We start from the raw sequence: 18,887 nt of genomic DNA, 5'->3' as shown, positions 1-18,887 counted from the left end.
GTATTTTTCTGTATGACATCTAAGAATTTATGGAATAAAAATTATAAAGGCTCTGACTTGAGTGAATTGTTCAAAAACACTGAAGGTAAGTGTTCGCGCTGAGCGATGTTTTATTGCAGTCTTGCAGCATTAAACCATTTTTGCAGATATGCCTTGAAGATTCACTGAGGAGCATGTTTGACAAATCTGAGGTCCAAAATCTTGTGGTGATTATTGTTTGTGGGTAGTGTTACAAGAATTTGGGCAACCCCAGTCTGTAGCTTTCTGCATTTGTGCATCATAGAGATTTGACTATTAAATTAAACAGCTGTTCTGGTGCAGAGAAGAAGGGACTGTGATCTGTATCTATGACCAAAACCTCACTAGGTGGCCACTTCTTGATCATGGAATCTTGCTGTTGAGGATCCAGCATGTGGTCACGCTCCGTCTTTATGAAAATTCGTTTGATTCGGTTCAATCTCTCATCATCTCCTTCGAAGCTTGCTGTACTGATAGCTGTTGCAGGCCACGGACGCATCAGCATTGAAGCAAGTACTGATTCCTATACCAGATAAAAATAAGGATGTAAGTAAACTCTGCATCATTATTCACCTTTCATTGCAGCAGATGTTTAGTTCAGGAAATGAATACTCAAGAAATAGGAAAGGGAAATAATAAATAAATATCCTTTTACGATGAATTATGCTAATACAATGTTTAGATTTTTGTTACATAATCAGTAGTTCAGTAAAGAGGGTGGCTTTGGTGAGCACATTCCCACATATATGTTTACAATTGGTGGTGAGATTATGTTTTCTATTCTTGCTTCAATGTTTCTCCCAAGGCACATTTCATACAATAAATATATAATACCTCTTCAGGGCTTTGTTGTGATAGTCGATCACGCTGGAATTCTAGCCTCAAGGCAATGGTTGTTGGAGGATCATCTGCTCCTGCACCAAGTGTCAACTCAATCTCGTTCTCAGGCAAAGTTGGTAATCCCTGTTACATGTTAATATGAAAAGGATGTAATAATCATACACTATATTATAACAGAATATTAATCACAGTAAATTCATCACGAGCTAAGCTAAGTTTATATAATTGTTTCAGAGTTCTTCTCAAATTTCCTGAACTTTCTATTTTGTGTCTCTATGCATATGACTATGCTGAGAATAAGTCAGTTTTTAAAGAACTCGGTGCGTGGTTGACATTCCCACCATATTACCCTACTTTTGATCAAATACAGTTTAGTAGCTACTGCAATTAGGTGGGTCTGTGCTCATATGAGCTATTACATTTCTCTTTTTATAATAAAAACCTAAATGTTTGCACTATATGTATATATATATATGTTTGTTTGATGTGTAGTGTATGGCTTATATTTTTGTCATTTGCTAGGAGGTCTATGCTTTACTAATAGAGCAAATAGATTCTTAAAAACATTACATCTTTCTTATCTTCATCAGCTTGAAATCCAAATGGTAGCATTGTAGCTGCCACAAAAAATGATTGACTGATCCTGTCAACGAATTCATGCATTGCATGGATCACACTCAGCCCTCCAGCACCATGTCCGACTAGAATAACCTGGAATTGGACTGAAATGAGTTAGCATGGCACACCAATTTTCAACATTGTTCTTAAATAGCTCCTTAGCTAGCATGAATACTCAAGAAGTATGTTTGCTGGAGTCAAGAAGTATGTTTGCTGGAGTCACATAATTTTCTAATTTTTGTTTGTACAGCACTGTTGTAAGGTATATCCTCAGGTGCATGTTATCCATTATCGTAGATACAGTGTCAAGGATCATATTAAGCACAGCTTATGATTCAATTAAAATAGGTTCCTCTTACTTTTGTGCAATATGATACACCTTCTATTCAAAATAGCATAAAACATTTTGCCTATGGCCATTTACACTGCAATCCGCAGTACTGATATTACAAATTGTGGCAACATATCATTACTTATATTCAATGTGTTGGCAAAAAGGAAGAATAATGCACGTACCTTCTCCCCCTCTGGCAAGGTTGAAATGAGATCTATGAGCGGCTTGTCATACTGCTTGAACGACCGGATTGTGTTGGGATCAGTAGGATCGACGCCACCTCCGGCAAGGTCAATGCATGTAACACGGTAGCCAGCGCCCTCAAGGAGCCAGCGGAGCTTGAACCAACACCAGGCTCCATGCCCTTCACCATGAACAAGCACAAAGTGCTCCTTTGCTGCCATTCCTATCAGTCTGGCCTCTGCCTACCAATCTATGTTTAACTATTTGATGGACATGCAGCAGGGGAGCTGCATTTTCATGGCCAGTCCAAATTAAATGTCAAACCGACAAGGCGTCCAGTGATTTCCATTCTAAATAGAGAGTCTCATGACAGCAGGTGTCTACGTTTCTGGCATGCAGAGTTGCCTAATATGGTAGATGATCAGGATATAGCGTGTGGACCAGCTAGTTTTTCTCCTTTTTTTTCTCTTTTGTGTGGCTGATAGGGATATATTTAGCCTTCTGACATCATGTTTTTTTTCTCCTTGCGGTCTTACATGCACTTATCATGACTCGCTTTCACCACGGTACATGCACACATTCATCAAATTTGCATTTCAGAATATATGTCTTATGGTGGTGGGCTGACAGCCATTTATCGATAGTAAACAATAACTTGATTGCCATACTGCATAAATATAGCACCCCTGAAAGAACAGAACAGGTGGAGCCTCCGATGGGGATGGGGCTATGAGTACGCTAGTAACGCTACACCAGCATTTACAGATTACAATGACTTGAGGATCAGCTCCAAGAGACGCTCCGGCGCAGAGAAGAAAGGGCTGTGGTCAGTGTCCATCGCCACCACCTCTCTCGGCGGCCATCGTCGGATCATGGCCTCCTGCTGCTCCTGCTTCACCATGTGGTCATTGGTTGTCTTTATGTACACCCGAGGCACTGCATTCACTGCACTCTCGGCGCCGTCATCGACATGGCCGAACCTTGCAGTGCTCAGAGCGGCTGGCCATGGGCGCAGCAGAATGGATGCAAGTGTGGAGTCCTGCAGAAACGTTGTTCATGGTGGTGAGTTCGCTGAGACTTGTCTAATTGTCTTGTTTCCATAAATGAATGAATAAATGGTTCGCTAACCTCATGGGAGCATTGCTGATACAGGATTATGCGCTGGTGCTCCTCTCTCAGCGCCACACTCGTTGGAGGGCAGCCATCTCCCAGACCGAATCTCAGGTCGAACACATCACCAAACTCGGATAAATCAGGTGCCCCCTGTTGGTTTCGGTCCAAGTTTCAGAGAATACTTACAATACTACTTACTTTCTGTTACCAGATATAAATAAGAGTTGAACCAAGCAATAAGCATAGGGGAAGTTTTGAATCACATCTTTTATATCTTGCTCTGTTTGGTACCCAAACGGAAGCATGGTTGCTGCTATGAAGATGGCTTGCTTGATCTTGTCTCTGAACAAATGCATCGCATGGGTGACGCTCAGTCCTCCTGCGCTATGCCCTACCAAAATTACCTGCCAAACAACAGTAACACTGGAGGAGTCATCTATGTCAACCGGTAAGAGAAATATGCACACAAGTTGCTATTTCAAAGGTACATCAATTTAGTTTCTCAGAGTCTAAACTGAAGTTTTGTGTGTGGATGTTGTAATTGTTCTATCTTAACTCTACCATACGCAGAGTTCTCTCCTTTTTTTTCTTTTTCTTTTTGGGAAGCAATCAGTATTCTGAACCGAATTATTGATGACATGAACTTGATTCATTGAAGTGATTATGAAACAGTGTAACGACTGAGGAGATGATGCTATGATATCTGAAACCCCAGTAACACAGCTAGATGATGGCAGAGATGGTGCTCTAAAATCTGCATACACACGATACGAGCGATGGTGCGTCACTCACCTTGTGCCCATCCGGCAAGGCGGCCATGAAGTCCATGAGCGGCGCGTCGTACTTGTCGAACGACCGGACGTCGTCCGGGTCGACGAGGCTGCCGGCGGTCCCGGCGTGGTCGATGCAGGAGACGCGGTGGCCGGAGCCCCGGAGCAGGCACGCGAGCTTGAACCAGCACCAGGCGCCGTGGCCGGCGCCGTGCACGAGGACAAAGTGCTCCTTGTTGGCCTTGTAAACCTCGCCGCTGGCCTCCATCTTACTTGCAGCTTTGTTTGCAAAGTTTGACCAAGATCGTGTGTCTATATGCGTATGCACTATTGTGTGTATATATATGCATGCATATATACGGCCATTTGTAATATGTTGCTTACGTTTGAGACAGGCATTTGCATCCAAATGAGGGGGTGTTTAGTTCCTCTTTTATTTCAAAAAAATTGGGTTTTAGTTTATCATTTTGCATAATAGAACTAAACGTCATGCAAAATTTTTAGTAAAAAGGTGGTTATTCTCCATTTTAGATTTTGGCCTCAAAGAGGCCAAAAAAAAAAAAAATCAAAAAGAGCTTCGAGAGGCTCTCATGAGGACAATAAATTCTGTATTTTGGATGGAACGAAACATAACCTTAAAAAAATTGACATTTTTTATTCCATCATTCCAAAATAGTTGATATTTTGTATTTTGCATTTTATGGGAAACTAAACACCCCTTGAGTTGAAATGGTCAATCGTTGTCCAATGGCATTGCCAATTGGCAATAGAACACCACCATTTATATGATTTTTTCCTTTTGTTAGTTTTATTTGGAACAAAGTTGTACTATACATTTGTTGTGAACTTGTTGCCGGGGTGCAAAAAGAAAAAAAAAACAAAGACATAGCCCTTTGTCCGTGATTTTGGCTTGTCCGTGATTTTTGCGGGCATGGGATCGCGTGAGGGGATGGAGTGCGGGAGCGGGTCGAGAGTTTGATGCAGGCTTCAAACTTTCTTCGACAGCCGTTGGATTTGGTTATGGTTGGTTTTGAGACATTGATTTGGATGGAGATAAAATCTTGTGTGTGTTTTTCTGGGTATACAATGTTTAAGGTCCTCACTGGGTTGTTTTTTTGGGGTAAACCAAACATAATTTTATTGGGTGAATTATAGTAGAGAATCAGTCAAATTTACCTGTCATTTAGCAGTTTCAGCCAAGCGAAATGGGCCTGCACGTATGGAAGATAACACTTCTTGGTGCCCTTTGATGTTACCTAGTTGGGCCTAGCCCATGACAGAAATATGGGCTTTTGTTGGACTATTATCAGTGCCTAGCAAAGCTAGAGCAGATTGGTCAGGCGTCACGCTCACGAAGAACAGAATTTGGGGGGTACGTGACAAGCTGTGCCTGTGTGCTGTGCAACAAGTCCAAAATAAATGTGTCGGCACAACAACCAGTTCATGTGTGCTCACTACTCAGTAGTACAGTTCTATTTCATCTAGGAGGAAAATAGTCTATAGAGAGTTTGTTGATCGATCAGTCTTTAGGTTGGTTGGTAGGCAGTCAAACACGTCGATCTGGGCCTTGTTTACTTCCAAAATATTTTGCAAAATCGACACTGTAGCTCTTTCGTTTGTATTTGACAAATATTGTCCAATCATAGACTAACTAGGTTCAAAAGATTCGTCTCGTTAATTTCGACCAAACTGTGCAATTAGTTTTTATTTTTGTCTATATTTAATACTTCATGCTAAAGATTCGATGTGACGGGGAATCTGAAAAATTTTGCAAAATTTTTTGGAAACTAAACAAGGCCCTGGATGGAATCTAATTACAGTACATGTTTGGTTGCGTTTGGGTAATTATTGAAGTTGAAGACATTAAATAATGAAGTACTATCATAGTACATTGATAGTACCTACGTGCTGGTCTTCCTGGTTTTTTTAATTCATTTGCCAGTAGAGAATGTAAGACATTAAATCACTAAGAATCTGTTTTTGTAGGATTGAAATCATGAAGAACTTGTTCAAAATGAATTTATTTGGAGGAATGATTTGATTGTGCCGAGTAAAAGGGTGTTTAACAAGACTCCTCATAAGTTCCTCCTAAAAATGTTTGTTAAGTCCAAAAGAGCCGGAAAGCTAGAGTCGAAGAAGAATCCTACCAAACATGTCTTAAATTCTTGACTTTGAGCATCAAACCTTGTTTAGTTGGTAATTTTTTTTAGATTTTGACATTGTAACACTTTTCATTTGTATTTAGTAATTACTGTCCAATCGTAGACTAACTAGGCTCAAAAGATCCGTCTCATAAATTATAGACAAACTGTGCAATTAGTTATCTTTTTTATCTATATTTAATGCTTCATGCATGCGTTCAAAAATTCGATGTGACGAAGAACCTTGAAATTTTTTTTAGAAACTAAACAAGAACAATTTTTATCTATATTTAATGCTTCATGCATACATTGAAAGATCCGATGATTCTTTCTAAACCACTTTTCAGTTCTATCTCTCTAGTGTTAGATGGTAAAAGACATATAGATTCAGGAGCACGTTACTGAAAACTATCAGAGTAAGCCTACTATTTTTTTTTGGAGCATGGGAATGGTAATCTTGTCAAACTTTTTTGCTGCGTTGAGGCCTCAGATGCATCCACTCACACGGTCACTCTAGGAACAACTGCTGCTGGTGGCTTTTCAGTCCAGTAGATTTGACATGTGATTTTTTAGAAACAGCTAGAGTCCATTAACAGCAACTAACAACAGACGACTGTGAGTACTACGTATTACCGAGTCAACCTCCTACGAGATGCCTTGAGAAAGAGGAGATCACTTATCTTGTTTCCTTTTCTTTATTCGATTTTGACTTGGACAGAAATTGACCGCAGCAGCAGCAGCAAAGGCCATGCCGGGCGGCTGATGAGGCTCACACCACCCGTGCTGACACGCAACTTGCAAAACGGAGCAAAGCAACCAGGGCAGGGTCGTCAGAGACAGGGACACGGGGACGGGGGAGACGGAGCCCGCCGCACAGCACACCACAGCAAAGCTCCGACCTTGCGCTGCGCCGCCACGTTCGTCTCATTCTCATCCACCACTCCTCCCCTTCCTTCTCCTTGGTGCACGCACGGCTGCACCCCGTCCGGCCGTCCCATTTCTCTATTCCCCCACCTCCCCTCCGACCTCCCCCCTGTCTGCCTGTCTCGGTGGCGGCGGGGCTGAGCTGGGGGCTCTTCTTCCTCCATTCCTCAATCCTCCTCCTCCTCCTCCTCCCGAGTCAAACTCCGGCCAGCCAAACCCGCAGCCTCGACCTGCAGTCCGAGAGATTGATCGGGGGATCGAGGGAAGGAGGGAACAGGCTACAGGCCCAACTCCAGCATCAGGGAGAGGGGGAGCAATCTTCAGGAACAACCAAACAGGATCACCATGCCTTCTTGCCCGCGGCGAACAAGAGCAAAAGGTTCGTTTTTTTTTTCCTCCACCACAACTCAACTCAACTCTTGCCGCTTCTGGATGCTCCTCCACTCCCTTCAATCCAACCCTAGTCCCTAGATCTGCTACCGCTCCAACCCATGGCTAGACTGCCTGCGTGCGATTATTGGTGGTTTATTTAGGAGTGCCGGCATTTTTATTTATCTTATTCATCCCCAACTGAAATCTAGACTGAGTTGTCGTAGACTAATAATAAACTCAGTCCTCCATCACTCCAGACAGTGCCAGAGAAAATAAAATATCGCTCAATCTGTTCTTGGTCTTGGTCCGGATTTATTCCTACACTAGATATATATTTTTTCTTTTTTTTTGAGAGAAAGATATATATATTTTCTTGTGTCCATTCTGTTTGCCTCCCCGAGTACACAAGCGAGGGGATAGTGAACAGGGTCATGGCATTCTGACTCTCTGAGGTGGTGAGTGGGTACAGAGTGGCACGCTGATGTAGCTTTGTTTCTCTGCACCAGCAGGGTATTGATGCCATTTGACTCCACGGCGTGCATCTAGCCTCCGGAGCTGATAGACCACGGGGAAGCCATGGCCATGGAAGCTCACAACCTGCGGTTTGTCAGGTGCCCCAAATGCCACCAGCTCCTCGTCGAGTACCCCTCCATTCCTGTCTACAAGTGTGGCGGCTGCAGCACGGTTCTCAGAGGTACGAATCGTTCCGTCCATCTTTCGTTCCTATGTTTATGGGAGAAAAAACAAACAAACAATCTGATTGGTATATCTTGTTGTGTCACCCAGCGAAACATCGGCCTGTCCCTGCAGCACGAGCTGGATCAGAATCCGGGGAGTGCAGCACGGGCTCTCCGTATAGCCTGAAGGGATCCTCTATCCAGAGTAGCGGATCGATCTGCTCGGGTGAACAGAGAGCTGTGTCCTCTGTTGATCGGCCTCATGAGGCCACACCTCATGGAAGCGTGGTCTCCACTGCCAACAACATTGATTCCTGTGACGGCGTAGCCGACGAAAGAACTGTGTCTGCAGCAGATAGTGGTGTAGTAACACATGTCAAGCATCCGAAGAACACCTGCTCCTTAACTGATGATGGGAATATCCGAAACTCTGGGGTTATGGCCAAAGAGAAAGAGACACATGACGAAGACACTGGGGCTGGTTCTAGTTCAGATTTGACTGAACGAGTCGAGAACGTTGATGCCGGTGAAAAGGCCAATGGAGGCAAAATCGGTGATATTGGCACTAGTGAACTGAGCACAACACTGTATGAGAAAAGTCAGGCTGCTCACAGGGAGGAGAGGCCGCACACGTATGAAGGCGTGCATGTTGAGTCTCACAAAGCTCTGATTGAAGAGTTGGAGAGGTCTCTTTCATTTAGTAGTGATGATGAATACTTCTCGGACGAAGCAGAAAGCAGCGGGCTTAGTGATGCTCTGCGTAACCAAATGGGTAGCCGCAGGTTCAGAGCGAATGATGCCCCCCGAAACGATCCACATGGTCGATTGATTGAAGAACTAGAGATGTCTTTCAGCGATGCAGAAGAGCCATTGGAGCAGCATGGGATGGGTGCAGGCACAGTTCATGGAAATGTGCTTGACAAGGATCCACAGGCCCTGGGTGCTAAAAGTGCACATCCATGTGAAGAAAGCCTCTCATCATTTGACAGTGGACATCTCAAATCTGAACAAACTTCTCATCAGGAAAGCAGGGCAATAGGTAATGGCAATCAAGGAAATGAGCATATTGAAGAGAACAACAATACTGCCAACTCTGTTCATGGGAGTGAGCATATTGTGATTGCCAATGACGAAATTGCAGATAGAATCCATGAGAAAGAGCATGGTAAGGATTGCCAGCCTGCAAACATAGAAAGTGGATATCCTTTTGAAGGAAGCACCTCTTCAGCCGATGATGGCAGTATCGAAGTTCAGCAAAGTTTTCAACCAAGTGACCTGACAGCAGATGCCAATCGAGAAGTGGAAGATGATAAGATAACCAATGATAATCTTGTGCCTGCAGATTCCCATGAGAAAGAGCATGGGAATGATAATCTTTTCCTTGTGCCTGCAGATGAAGACATTGCAGAGAGGGTTTGTGTAAACGAAGAGCTAACAGCAGATGGCACTCAGGAAACGGAAGATGGCTGCATGGAGGATGACAACATGACCAATTGTGTACATGGCAATGATAATTCTATGCTTGCAGATGAAGACATTGCAGAGAGAGTTCATAAGCATGAAGATTTAACAACTGATGGGACTCAGGAAGTGGAAGAGGGTTTTATGGAAGATAGCAACATGACTAATTCCGTTCATGTCAGTGATAATCTTGTACTTGCAGATGAAGACATTGCAGAGAGAGTTCATGGAAATGAAGAGACAGCTGATGGCGCTGGAGAAAATGAAGAGAGCCTTTTGAAAAATGAAATTGTGAATGTTGCTGTTGCAGATGAGGACATTGCAAAGAAGATTCATGAGAATGAGCATGGTAAGGATCGGCAGTCCCTGGAGGACGAAAGTGCACATCTGTATGATGGAGTCATCACTTCGTTCAGTGCTGGATACACCAAATCTGAACAAAGTTTTCAACAAGATGAGCCAATACCTGATGCCACTGAAGAAAAGGAAGAGGATTTTGTGGAAGATGGAAATACAGCTAGCTGCATTCAAGAAAACCGGGCAGCTGTTGCTAGGTTCTCAAGCTTGCCAAATAAGAGGAACCAGTCCAAGTTAGCTAGCTTTAATAAGAACAAAGAACAAATGACCTATAGATCTAGAGGTAGCCAGCTTCGTCATGGACGGTCACTTGATTCTGAAGATTTCCACTCAATTCAAAACTTTATGGAGTCACAAATGGATGGTACCTCAAGTTCTCTCTCAAGTGGGTCTCCCAGTCGGGGCGATTTGGTGCACAGAACAGCAAACAAGTTCAATAATAACATTAGACATGAGCGCCTCAAAAAGATGGATGAACTAAGAGATCAGCTAAGTAGGCTTTCAAGCCAGAAGGGCTCGGAGAGAAGTTACCAGAAGAGAGGCCTAGAGTACCAGCAACAATCCAATAGCTATGATGTTGAGCACCATCTTCAAAGTGTTGATGGTGATTCCGCTCCAAGTTCCTGTGCTCTAGAATCCTATTATGGTCATGGAAGGCCGCCAAGGTATCCACCACCAAATCCTTTCTCTCCAACCCATACATACACACATTGCCATTTTGGACATGCTCAAACGCGCCTACCACACAATTATGATCCATGGGAGTTCAATTCATATTACCAGTCCTCATACGCTGAAAGCACAATTCTGGACCATGAATCACTTAGGTCAAGTTACAAGGAGCAGAAACGAGTAGTGAGAAAGCATATTTTGCGGCCTCTGTCAGGTGCTTCCCCATTCACTATCTGCAATAGCTGTTTCAATTTGGTTCAAATGCCATCAGATATCTACATATCAAAAGCAAAGGTTGGCAAAATGCAATGTGGCAAGTGCTCCAAGGTTCTGGCATTATCATTTCCTGCAGTATACAATGCAAATGCAAAGAGTAGTGTGGATGTGGCCCAAGAGTCATGCAACCTGGACGATAGCATAGTCGCTAAAAATGATGATATTGCTTCTTATTATGCTGAGTGCCTCACAGGGGGTCCTGTTAGTATCAGTGAAGATTATGGAGCATCGTACACAAGAAGCTTGCCTACTCAAGCTGGATCGAGTAGCCTTGCTGCCACAGAAAGTGGCAAGAAGGTTTCTGACTCGGCACTCCATCGACTCATGGGGTATGATTCAGCTAGCCAGTTGTTACGTCACAGCAGGGTGTTTGAAGATGGATATGAGAGCTTCGAGTCAATGGTGCCAGTTTCCAGCAGAGTATCCAGAAGAAAGAACAAATAAGGTTTTACTCTGAAGTGTGAAACCTTCTGCTCCCTTTGCAAGCAACTAGGAAGGAGAAACAATTTTGGAGTGTGGTCCAACCGTACCGCAGAAGCCCTTCCTATGATCTGAAGACAAGTTGGCATCTTGCCATCAAATAGTTTCATTAGTTTCTCAGAGAAGGTGGAATATTTGAACCAATTTAGTTTTGTCATATTCTTTATGGTGTATAGATATTGCTTATTCTTGTTGTAAATTTGTTCATATCTGGTATAATGACAATTATTAATACCACACTGTTGGTAATTGTGGTCAAAATTGATCATATAGTCAGTATACTGGTAAGTTCAGGTCTTTCGCAACTCCTGCATGTTGAATTAAGACCCAGAAATGGAAGCTGTAGACATTGTATTGACACTAACATAGTTCATTTTCATTTTAGTTTTTTTTTATTCTCTGTCACAAGAAAAATGTCCAAGACCGACAGTGGCATGCTAACAGATCAAAGGCAGGTTGCACATTATTTGTGCTGGCTCATGTGTGTAGGTGAGGTGGACTACCCAACCAACCACTAAATTTTGCAGGTGCATGTGGCTTGTCTGTAAAGACATGCACGATGTGTCTCATGATCGCAGTCGCAGCAGACAAGGCTGCTGCTGGATCTGATTGCAATGTCAAAGGCAGAGGCTGGCTGTGGACAGGCTAATACAGCCATCCCTGATGGTGTTGTGATACTATAACCCCACAATGCCATGAAAAAAAGGTAGGTGATGCAATAATGACATCCTTGTGATGAGCTTGTTCAGCAAAGTGTTTTGTTGGATTCCTTATACTGTTTTGCATGGGGGCATGATAATGTGAGAGCATAGCAATCATTTTTATATTCCTAGGATCTGGTTTGTTCATGTGCACCATGTGTATTCTTCTGAAAAGAAATGGGGGGAAAAATATGAGGGGGTTTCTTTCCAGTTTGTTGGCCCTCTGGCCACTGGTTTAATTTAGTACACATTGTCCAGAGAGTCCAGTGGATGCAGTCTTTTGCATCGGGCCTCCTGCAATGCAAATAGGCAAGCCTGGCAATGTAAAGGAGCCTGGCGGTGGTGTGGTTGGTGCCTACTGAGAAACAGAATGATTGGAGTATAACTATTAGCCTAATGATGAAGAAAACATGGGGCTGTTTTTTTTTTGAGGGAAAAACATGGGGCTGTTGTTCAAGGGTCTGTTCACTGTTGTGATGGTCTTGTGTGTTTCTTACATAACAGGAGTTCCTGGATGCTGCGCACTGGTAATTTCAGACTCTTTGATCACTCAAAGCATTTGTACTTGAGAGAGAGATGCTTCTTTTTCAGCTAAGACTATCTCCAACAATCATCACCCAAAATACAAGACCTATTTATCCCTTTGAGTAGCGCTACAGGTAAAAGGTTCCATACCTATTTTTAGTCTTCTCCAGCAACGAGACCTAAAAGAAAACACTCTCTGCAAATGGGTCTCGAGGAGAGAGAATACCCAAATTTGGGTTATGCCTCTCCTGATACCTAAAATGGATTTTCTGTATGAGTACTCTGTTGGAGGCTATAGGTATTGTGTTGGAGACCCATTTTGGGTTTGGGTTCCCAAATGGGTCTACAGCCTAATCAGCTGATAATGTACACTAGAATAAGTTACAGTACCTTGTAGCAGTACTGCTAGCTGGGCCTTGGCAGGTGAGCAAGCCGCAGCAGTAGCCCTTTGCAGCAGTGACGTTGCTGTGCATCGCAAGCCCAACAGTTTTTTTTTTTTGACGAAACGGAGGGGCCTGGGTCTCTACAGGAAAATTTTATTAACCAAAGGTAGCATTACATGAAACAAACAGGAGTTAAAGAGGAGCAAATGAAACAAACAGTGCTATATATTTTTGTAACAAACCTATTAGAAGACACACATATTAATATATTGTGTTTTTAATAAATATAGTCAAGCTTAAAAAAGTTTGACGAATAAAAGTAAGATGTGCAGTTATTTTAAGACAGAGAAAGTATTGCACATGTCAAAAGATTTGTATCAGCGCCCAATTTTGAAGCTCTTGATCTGTCATGGTACATTTACAAAGCGAAGCCGTGTAACTTTTTTTTAACGAACATACGAAGCAGTGTATCTCGATGATCATCTTTTTGGTTTTTAGTGTGTAACAAATTTGGCTCTCACCCTCCCGATAGCCCATGAGCACAGCATGTTCTGACTGACACAGATTCTTGTGCTACTGTCTGGTTTGTAAATAAATAAAATTATTGATTTCTGTAGAGAAAAGAACAGAACATCTATACATGATTGACACATGTAAGTATGAGTTATGAGCATGGATGAACATACCAAGTCAGCAAACAGAATATCCATGAAGTAGTGGTTTGGCAGGGGAACAGCTTGATTTGTGGACTGGATCACTGGACTACTGGAGAGAGCCTTGCTTGTTGAAACTATCTGGTCAGATGATTCAGTGCAAACAGGAACCTACCCTAACATGGTAACATCGACATTTGACTATATATACTTAATTACTTATCATTAGGCTTTCACCAGGATATTACGGTTGAAGCAGGTGTTGAACAGAACATTGCTCTATCATATAAATGCAGCACATTACATACAGAATAAGATGGTTCATAGTGCTAATCGAGGTTCAGCTATCATCATCAGGAACAACAGGAAACTAGATGGGCCTTGATTGGCAGCTGGTGACCACCACCCAGCAGCATATTTAGGAAATGCTAATTAGTCTGAATGATCTAATTAGCTTATCCTAAACGTCATGTATTTGTTTTTTGTTTTTAAAAGTTTCTTCCTTGTACTTTTGAACTCTCTTTGGTCCTCCTTTTCAATACAATGAAAACAAATGTCTTGCCATTTCATTTGGAGAAAAATAAATATCACAAATTTAAAAAATGGGGATAGTATTTGTACCATACTTGTCAAAATGCTATATATCCACAAACTCAAACTGTCATGAGAATAGTTAATGCATGATAAAACATGTGCCACACCTCTATCGTGCCCAGTGGCGAAGCCGAGGGGGGGGGGGGGGGCTGGCAGGGGCCATGCCCCCCCCCCCCTAACATATGCCAACATTTTTTTTACTAATATAAATTTATGATTTTTATTTATACTAAGATAGAAATATAACAATTTTGTCATATATACTTATTAATATTCTCTAGATAATAAAATCATACCCCTCTATTCTAAATTATAAGTCATTTCTAAGAATCTTGGAGAGTTAAAGCATCTCAAATTTGTATGATAAGATAATAATATTTATGATACCAACTAAGTACTATTAGGTTCTTCATTAATTATATTTTTGTAGTATATATGTTAGATGACATAAATCTTTACAATTCTTTCTATAATTTTAGGTCAAACTTGAGATACTTTGATTCTCCATGATTCTTATAGTTTGGGATAGAGGAAGTACAAAACATAACTAGATAATACTATGAAACACCTTAGAAAAACTGAGACACAAATCTTAAGGTTTACGAAATTATCTCAAACATCTTGCTGTTAAGGGTATGTCGCCAACCACCGAAAGAATAACACATTTAATCCTAAAATACATATAGAAAATACGAGCACTTATGTTAAGTCGATGAATTAAGCTAATCGGTCACCAATTATGCTCAGTTTTGACAAATTAGATTTTTTGGTTGACCCCCCTATGCATAATTTCTAGCTCCGCCACTGATTGTGCCTTCCATTAACAAAGGAGGATGATCGCCTCACCTCTCTAAATGTCTTGCATATATACCTACTCCCAGGTCGCAGCTCTCATCATCGAGGAGGCGACTCCTGGATTGGGGCCGGCTATAGGTGTTTGGCGTAGTTGTTCGCGGCCACGGCTATGTAGGTTCTACAAGGGGGCTTAGTGCTTGTCGCAAAATTAGTTCCTAGCTTAGTATGCACCTATAGCGCCACCGTTCGAGCCGGTGCCATCTGTGGTCATGTAATCATTTTCTAACTTCTCTTAATGAAAACGGGCCAAGCGCGATTTCGAAGAAAAATTGCTTTAGAGTGGAATGACCCCTGATACCTTCCTTCACCACTCTGGCAAGCAACACCCAATAGCTTTGCCTCACCATAGTTGTAACCTCTTTATACACAGATGGTTTGATGACCTCCTAAGCAACCTCTTTAGAGTACTACACCACAAAACCCCTTGACCCTAACCTGGGACTTAAAATCCTAACTTTAAAATGGTCCATATGCTTCAATCTATGGATGAGAAGGAGAATCGTCCGTGTTGCTATCCATGGGCTCACTTGTAGAGTGGGCTCCCATGGTGCCATTAAGCTACTTGATGTTGTTGCCTATATATTGTGATCTATGCTCCCAATGATAGGCGGCAGATGTCATATGGTTTGTGTGACCAGGAAATGAGAGAGAGGGAGAGAACAACATGATAAGGATTGCGCAGTTAGATTCCATAACTCCACATTTGAGGATGGGTGTGGAGACATGAGAGGCATTTTCCAATATTGTTAGTAAATGTGCGCATGCATAAGTGTTCGTTTTGACTTTTCATGCCTCGGCATATGGAAACCCGGCTTTATTAGAGTGGACAGAGAGGTTACTTTGTTTTATGGGCACATGTGACACTCCTATTTTAATCCTGCAATCCAACCCCTACCTCCCAATCTTCAATGTCTTTGTTTTGAACTGCTGTAGTTTTCTTCTTTTTGCTTCATTCTATTTCTCTATTCTTTTTATTCCTACGGTCCAAATAGAATCTAATTAGTGGTTTAAGGTTCCACAAATCACAAAAATACATATACTTAGTTTGAGGAAACATTATCAGACACTGGAATAATAGTAGTTTCCTCAAATATTACAAAATCTGACCACCAAAGTGTAGAACCAACCTATTTTGGGTGTAGGTAAGTCACAGGCCCTTGGTGGGCTAGCACTAACGTGGATGTGCTGGCACAATGAGGCCTGGCTACTGAGATGGGTCAAATTATGAGGCCGAAACAGTGTGGCCTACAGGCCTAGGTCGGTCCATCCAAGCCAAAGATCTCTTTGATTGCAGAAACAAGAGTTGCACGATTTGCCTCATGACATCACCACCGTGACATAGCTCTATTGCCGTTTCTAGCTTACCATATGATATGGCCCTGTTTAGTTCTAAAAAAATTTCTAAATTTTTTTAAGATTCTCCATCACATCGAATCTTTAGACGTATGCATAGAATATTAAATTAATATAGATAAAAAAATAACTAATTGCACAATTTGACTGTAATTTATAAGACGAATCTTTTGAGGCTAGTTAGTCCATAATTGGATAATAATTGTCAAATACAAATGAAAGTACTATATATAGTAGCTTAAAATTTTTCACCAACTGAACAAGGCCTATTCATATATAGCCTACAATAGGTGTGACTCACCGAGAGGCAGAGAAAAGAAAAAACACTCGAGAAAGGTCCCACCTCTTGGCAATGAACAGTCCATACTACCAACACACCGATCTCAGTCCATATGCCTACCCACCTTCGATAGCAGAGATCTTAATGATTGTGCAGTTAGATTCCATAACTCCACCTTCGATGGTATAGAGAACTTTATCTCATAGACTACCCCCACACCCATGTCGTTAGGAGACTCCTATAGTTGTGTTTAGTTTGAGACCCATAAATCCTGTTTCTAAACGATCTTATCCTTCAACAGTAAGTTATCACTGTTGAATGTATACCCGTCAGATCTCATGCACATCCAACAATGATGGAAATGGAAGAACATACCTACTATATATAAGGGGGAAAACAGGATCCAATCTTCGTGTGTAGTATGCGCCATGTGTTCTTTGGGTTGTACTGCTACATAATGCCCATTGCCGTTGTTTCATACCCCATATATATCACCGTCGGTCCCTTTGCCGGTGAAAATTATTGGTGATAATATAAGAACGATCATCTCCGCTGGATGGGCACCGATGATGATAATAGGTTATCACTACCCGTTTTTTATTACCAATCCCAGTGAGGAGGTTTCTAGAAATCCCTAAAGCACTCCAAAAGTTATCATTTTTAACCCTAGCTAGGAAGCCCCACACCAGTGAGGAGGTTTCCAGAAATCCTAAAACCAGTCCAAAAAAACATCATTTTTTAATCCTAGGAAGCCCACCGATTCGAACTGAGACTAGTCATTTGCACAATCATAAATCAAACAATAAAATTTTCTTGCAAAAATATTCATGATTTGAATCTGAGACATGTAGCCTCACGAGTACCTACCATAACCACTCCACCACAAAGTCAATTGTGTCTAAAAAGGGCATATACATCCCCTCGTAGTCACGCTTTTCTAGATTTTAAAATAAATATTTAGGACACAAAATGAATTCAAATGAAAATTTTTTCAAATGGTAAGTTATAGATACTATAGAGTACTTCAACTTTGGTTTTGGTCCTTTCGCCACCAGAGGTCATTTGAAAATTTTGAAATTCAAATTGTGAGAACTTGACACATAATGTTAGGAGCACAAATGATTTCAAGTGAAAACCTCATCAACTATAAAGTTGTACAGAGAGACCTACAACTTTGACTTTGGTCATTTTTCTATCCGAGATCGTTTAAAATTTTTTGAATTTCAAATTGTGAGACTTGAAACACAATTTTAGAACCACAAATAATTTAAAATTACAAAGTCATCAATTACAGAGTTGGAATTCCCATCGAGATCTACCAACTTTGATTTTGTCCATTTTCTCATTGGAGACCATTTGGCCAATTCGAAAAAAAATGAATTTCAAAATATAAGAACTTCAAACCAAAACTTAGGACCGCTAAAATGATTTAAAATAAAAATGTCTTCTCCTCGAATGCAAGCACCTTTCCAGTATCTCACGCAAATGTCGTCAAAGGTTTGCTCAGATGAGGTTCCTGCTGTCTTCCTGGCCGGCCAGCTGTCTTCGTGTATGATTATAGTAGTAATACATCGTCACCATATGAATGTATAGTATGTATGTAGGGGTAACATATATATGTCCTGCAGTTTTGATTCTTGCTTTGACGAGAGCCACTTGAATAGGACAAGGCTGTGGCGGCACGCCAATCAAAGGTAGGTATATATAGTAGAAAATGAAAATGTCATAGGTTAATTACTCAGTTCCAAAAAATGTCATAGCCCAGAATACATAGAGCGCCGGCTTTAACTATTAGTTAACACACATACACTTGACTTAGAGCATGCATCATCATTCTCTCTATATAATACTCCCTCTAGATCGGCTGGTCAATCATTAATCAAGCACTCCGGATGGCACCCTTGCGGCCTAGATTCGATCCTCCACAGGGCGAATTGCAGCGTTGGATGTAAAAAAAAAAACTCTCGTCTACCCTGCATTACCTAAAGCATAGGTTTGTGGCTCCGGTCCACTCATAGGTAACAGGCCTCCTGTGTGTGAGCGGGGTACAAAGGTTCGGGGGTTTTCTGGGACTAGATAAGAAGTTCTCTATGTTAATACAAATGCTCAGGGGGCACATGCTATCCTCTCATTAGTCCGAGTTTTTCCTTGAAGAGTTGAAATATCTCAAATTTGACTAAATTTATATAATTAAAATAATAACGATACCGAATAAGTACTATTAGATTCTTGACTAATTATATTTTTATAGTATATCTATTTGATGTCATATTTTTTTATAATTCTCTCTATAATTTTAATCAAACT

The 18,887-nt window shown here is 41.5% G+C and overlaps 3 protein-coding genes and 1 long non-coding RNA gene across 5 annotated transcripts; 2 read left to right on the top strand and 2 right to left on the bottom strand.

Annotated features, from left to right (window-relative positions):
• Window positions 130-2,627, bottom strand: LOC8067621 (methylesterase 17). The gene is made up of 5 exons (XM_002448862.2): window positions 2,622-2,627; window positions 1,993-2,235; window positions 1,429-1,569; window positions 853-981; window positions 130-541 (listed from the first exon to the last, which is right to left on the bottom strand). The coding sequence occupies exons 1-5, from the start codon at window positions 2,625-2,627 to the stop codon at window positions 278-280; spliced, it is 783 nt and encodes a 260-aa protein (XP_002448907.2). The 3' UTR covers window positions 130-277.
• LOC8083012 (methylesterase 17) lies at window positions 2,521-4,727 on the bottom strand. Its single transcript, XM_021461223.1, has 4 exons — window positions 3,899-4,727; window positions 3,370-3,510; window positions 3,122-3,256; window positions 2,521-3,032 (listed from the first exon to the last, which is right to left on the bottom strand). Exons 1-4 carry the CDS (start codon window positions 4,142-4,144, stop codon window positions 2,760-2,762), a joined length of 795 nt encoding a protein of 264 aa, XP_021316898.1. The 5' UTR covers window positions 4,145-4,727; the 3' UTR covers window positions 2,521-2,759.
• LOC110435566 lies at window positions 2,750-3,922 on the top strand. The gene is made up of 4 exons (XR_002453304.1): window positions 2,750-3,055; window positions 3,146-3,217; window positions 3,318-3,554; window positions 3,779-3,922. It is a non-coding gene; the product is annotated as an uncharacterized LOC110435566 (long non-coding RNA).
• LOC110435638 lies at window positions 6,841-11,620 on the top strand. Of its 2 annotated transcripts, none has more exons than XM_021461405.1 (3): window positions 6,841-7,320; window positions 7,823-8,007; window positions 8,100-11,620. In XM_021461405.1, exons 2-3 carry the CDS (start codon window positions 7,890-7,892, stop codon window positions 11,198-11,200), a joined length of 3,219 nt encoding a protein of 1,072 aa, XP_021317080.1. In that variant the 5' UTR covers window positions 6,841-7,320; window positions 7,823-7,889; the 3' UTR covers window positions 11,201-11,620. The 2 variants fall into 2 exon arrangements, with proteins under 2 accessions (XP_021317080.1, XP_021317081.1); XM_021461406.1 differs by having other exon boundaries at window positions 7,820-8,007.

Source organism: Sorghum bicolor, chromosome 5 (genome assembly GCF_000003195.3).
Source record: "Sorghum bicolor cultivar BTx623 chromosome 5, Sorghum_bicolor_NCBIv3, whole genome shotgun sequence".
NCBI lineage: Eukaryota > Viridiplantae > Streptophyta > Magnoliopsida > Poales > Poaceae > Sorghum > Sorghum bicolor.
The sequence above is the reverse complement of the archived record's forward strand: the minus strand, read 5'-3'. Positions and strand labels throughout refer to the sequence as shown.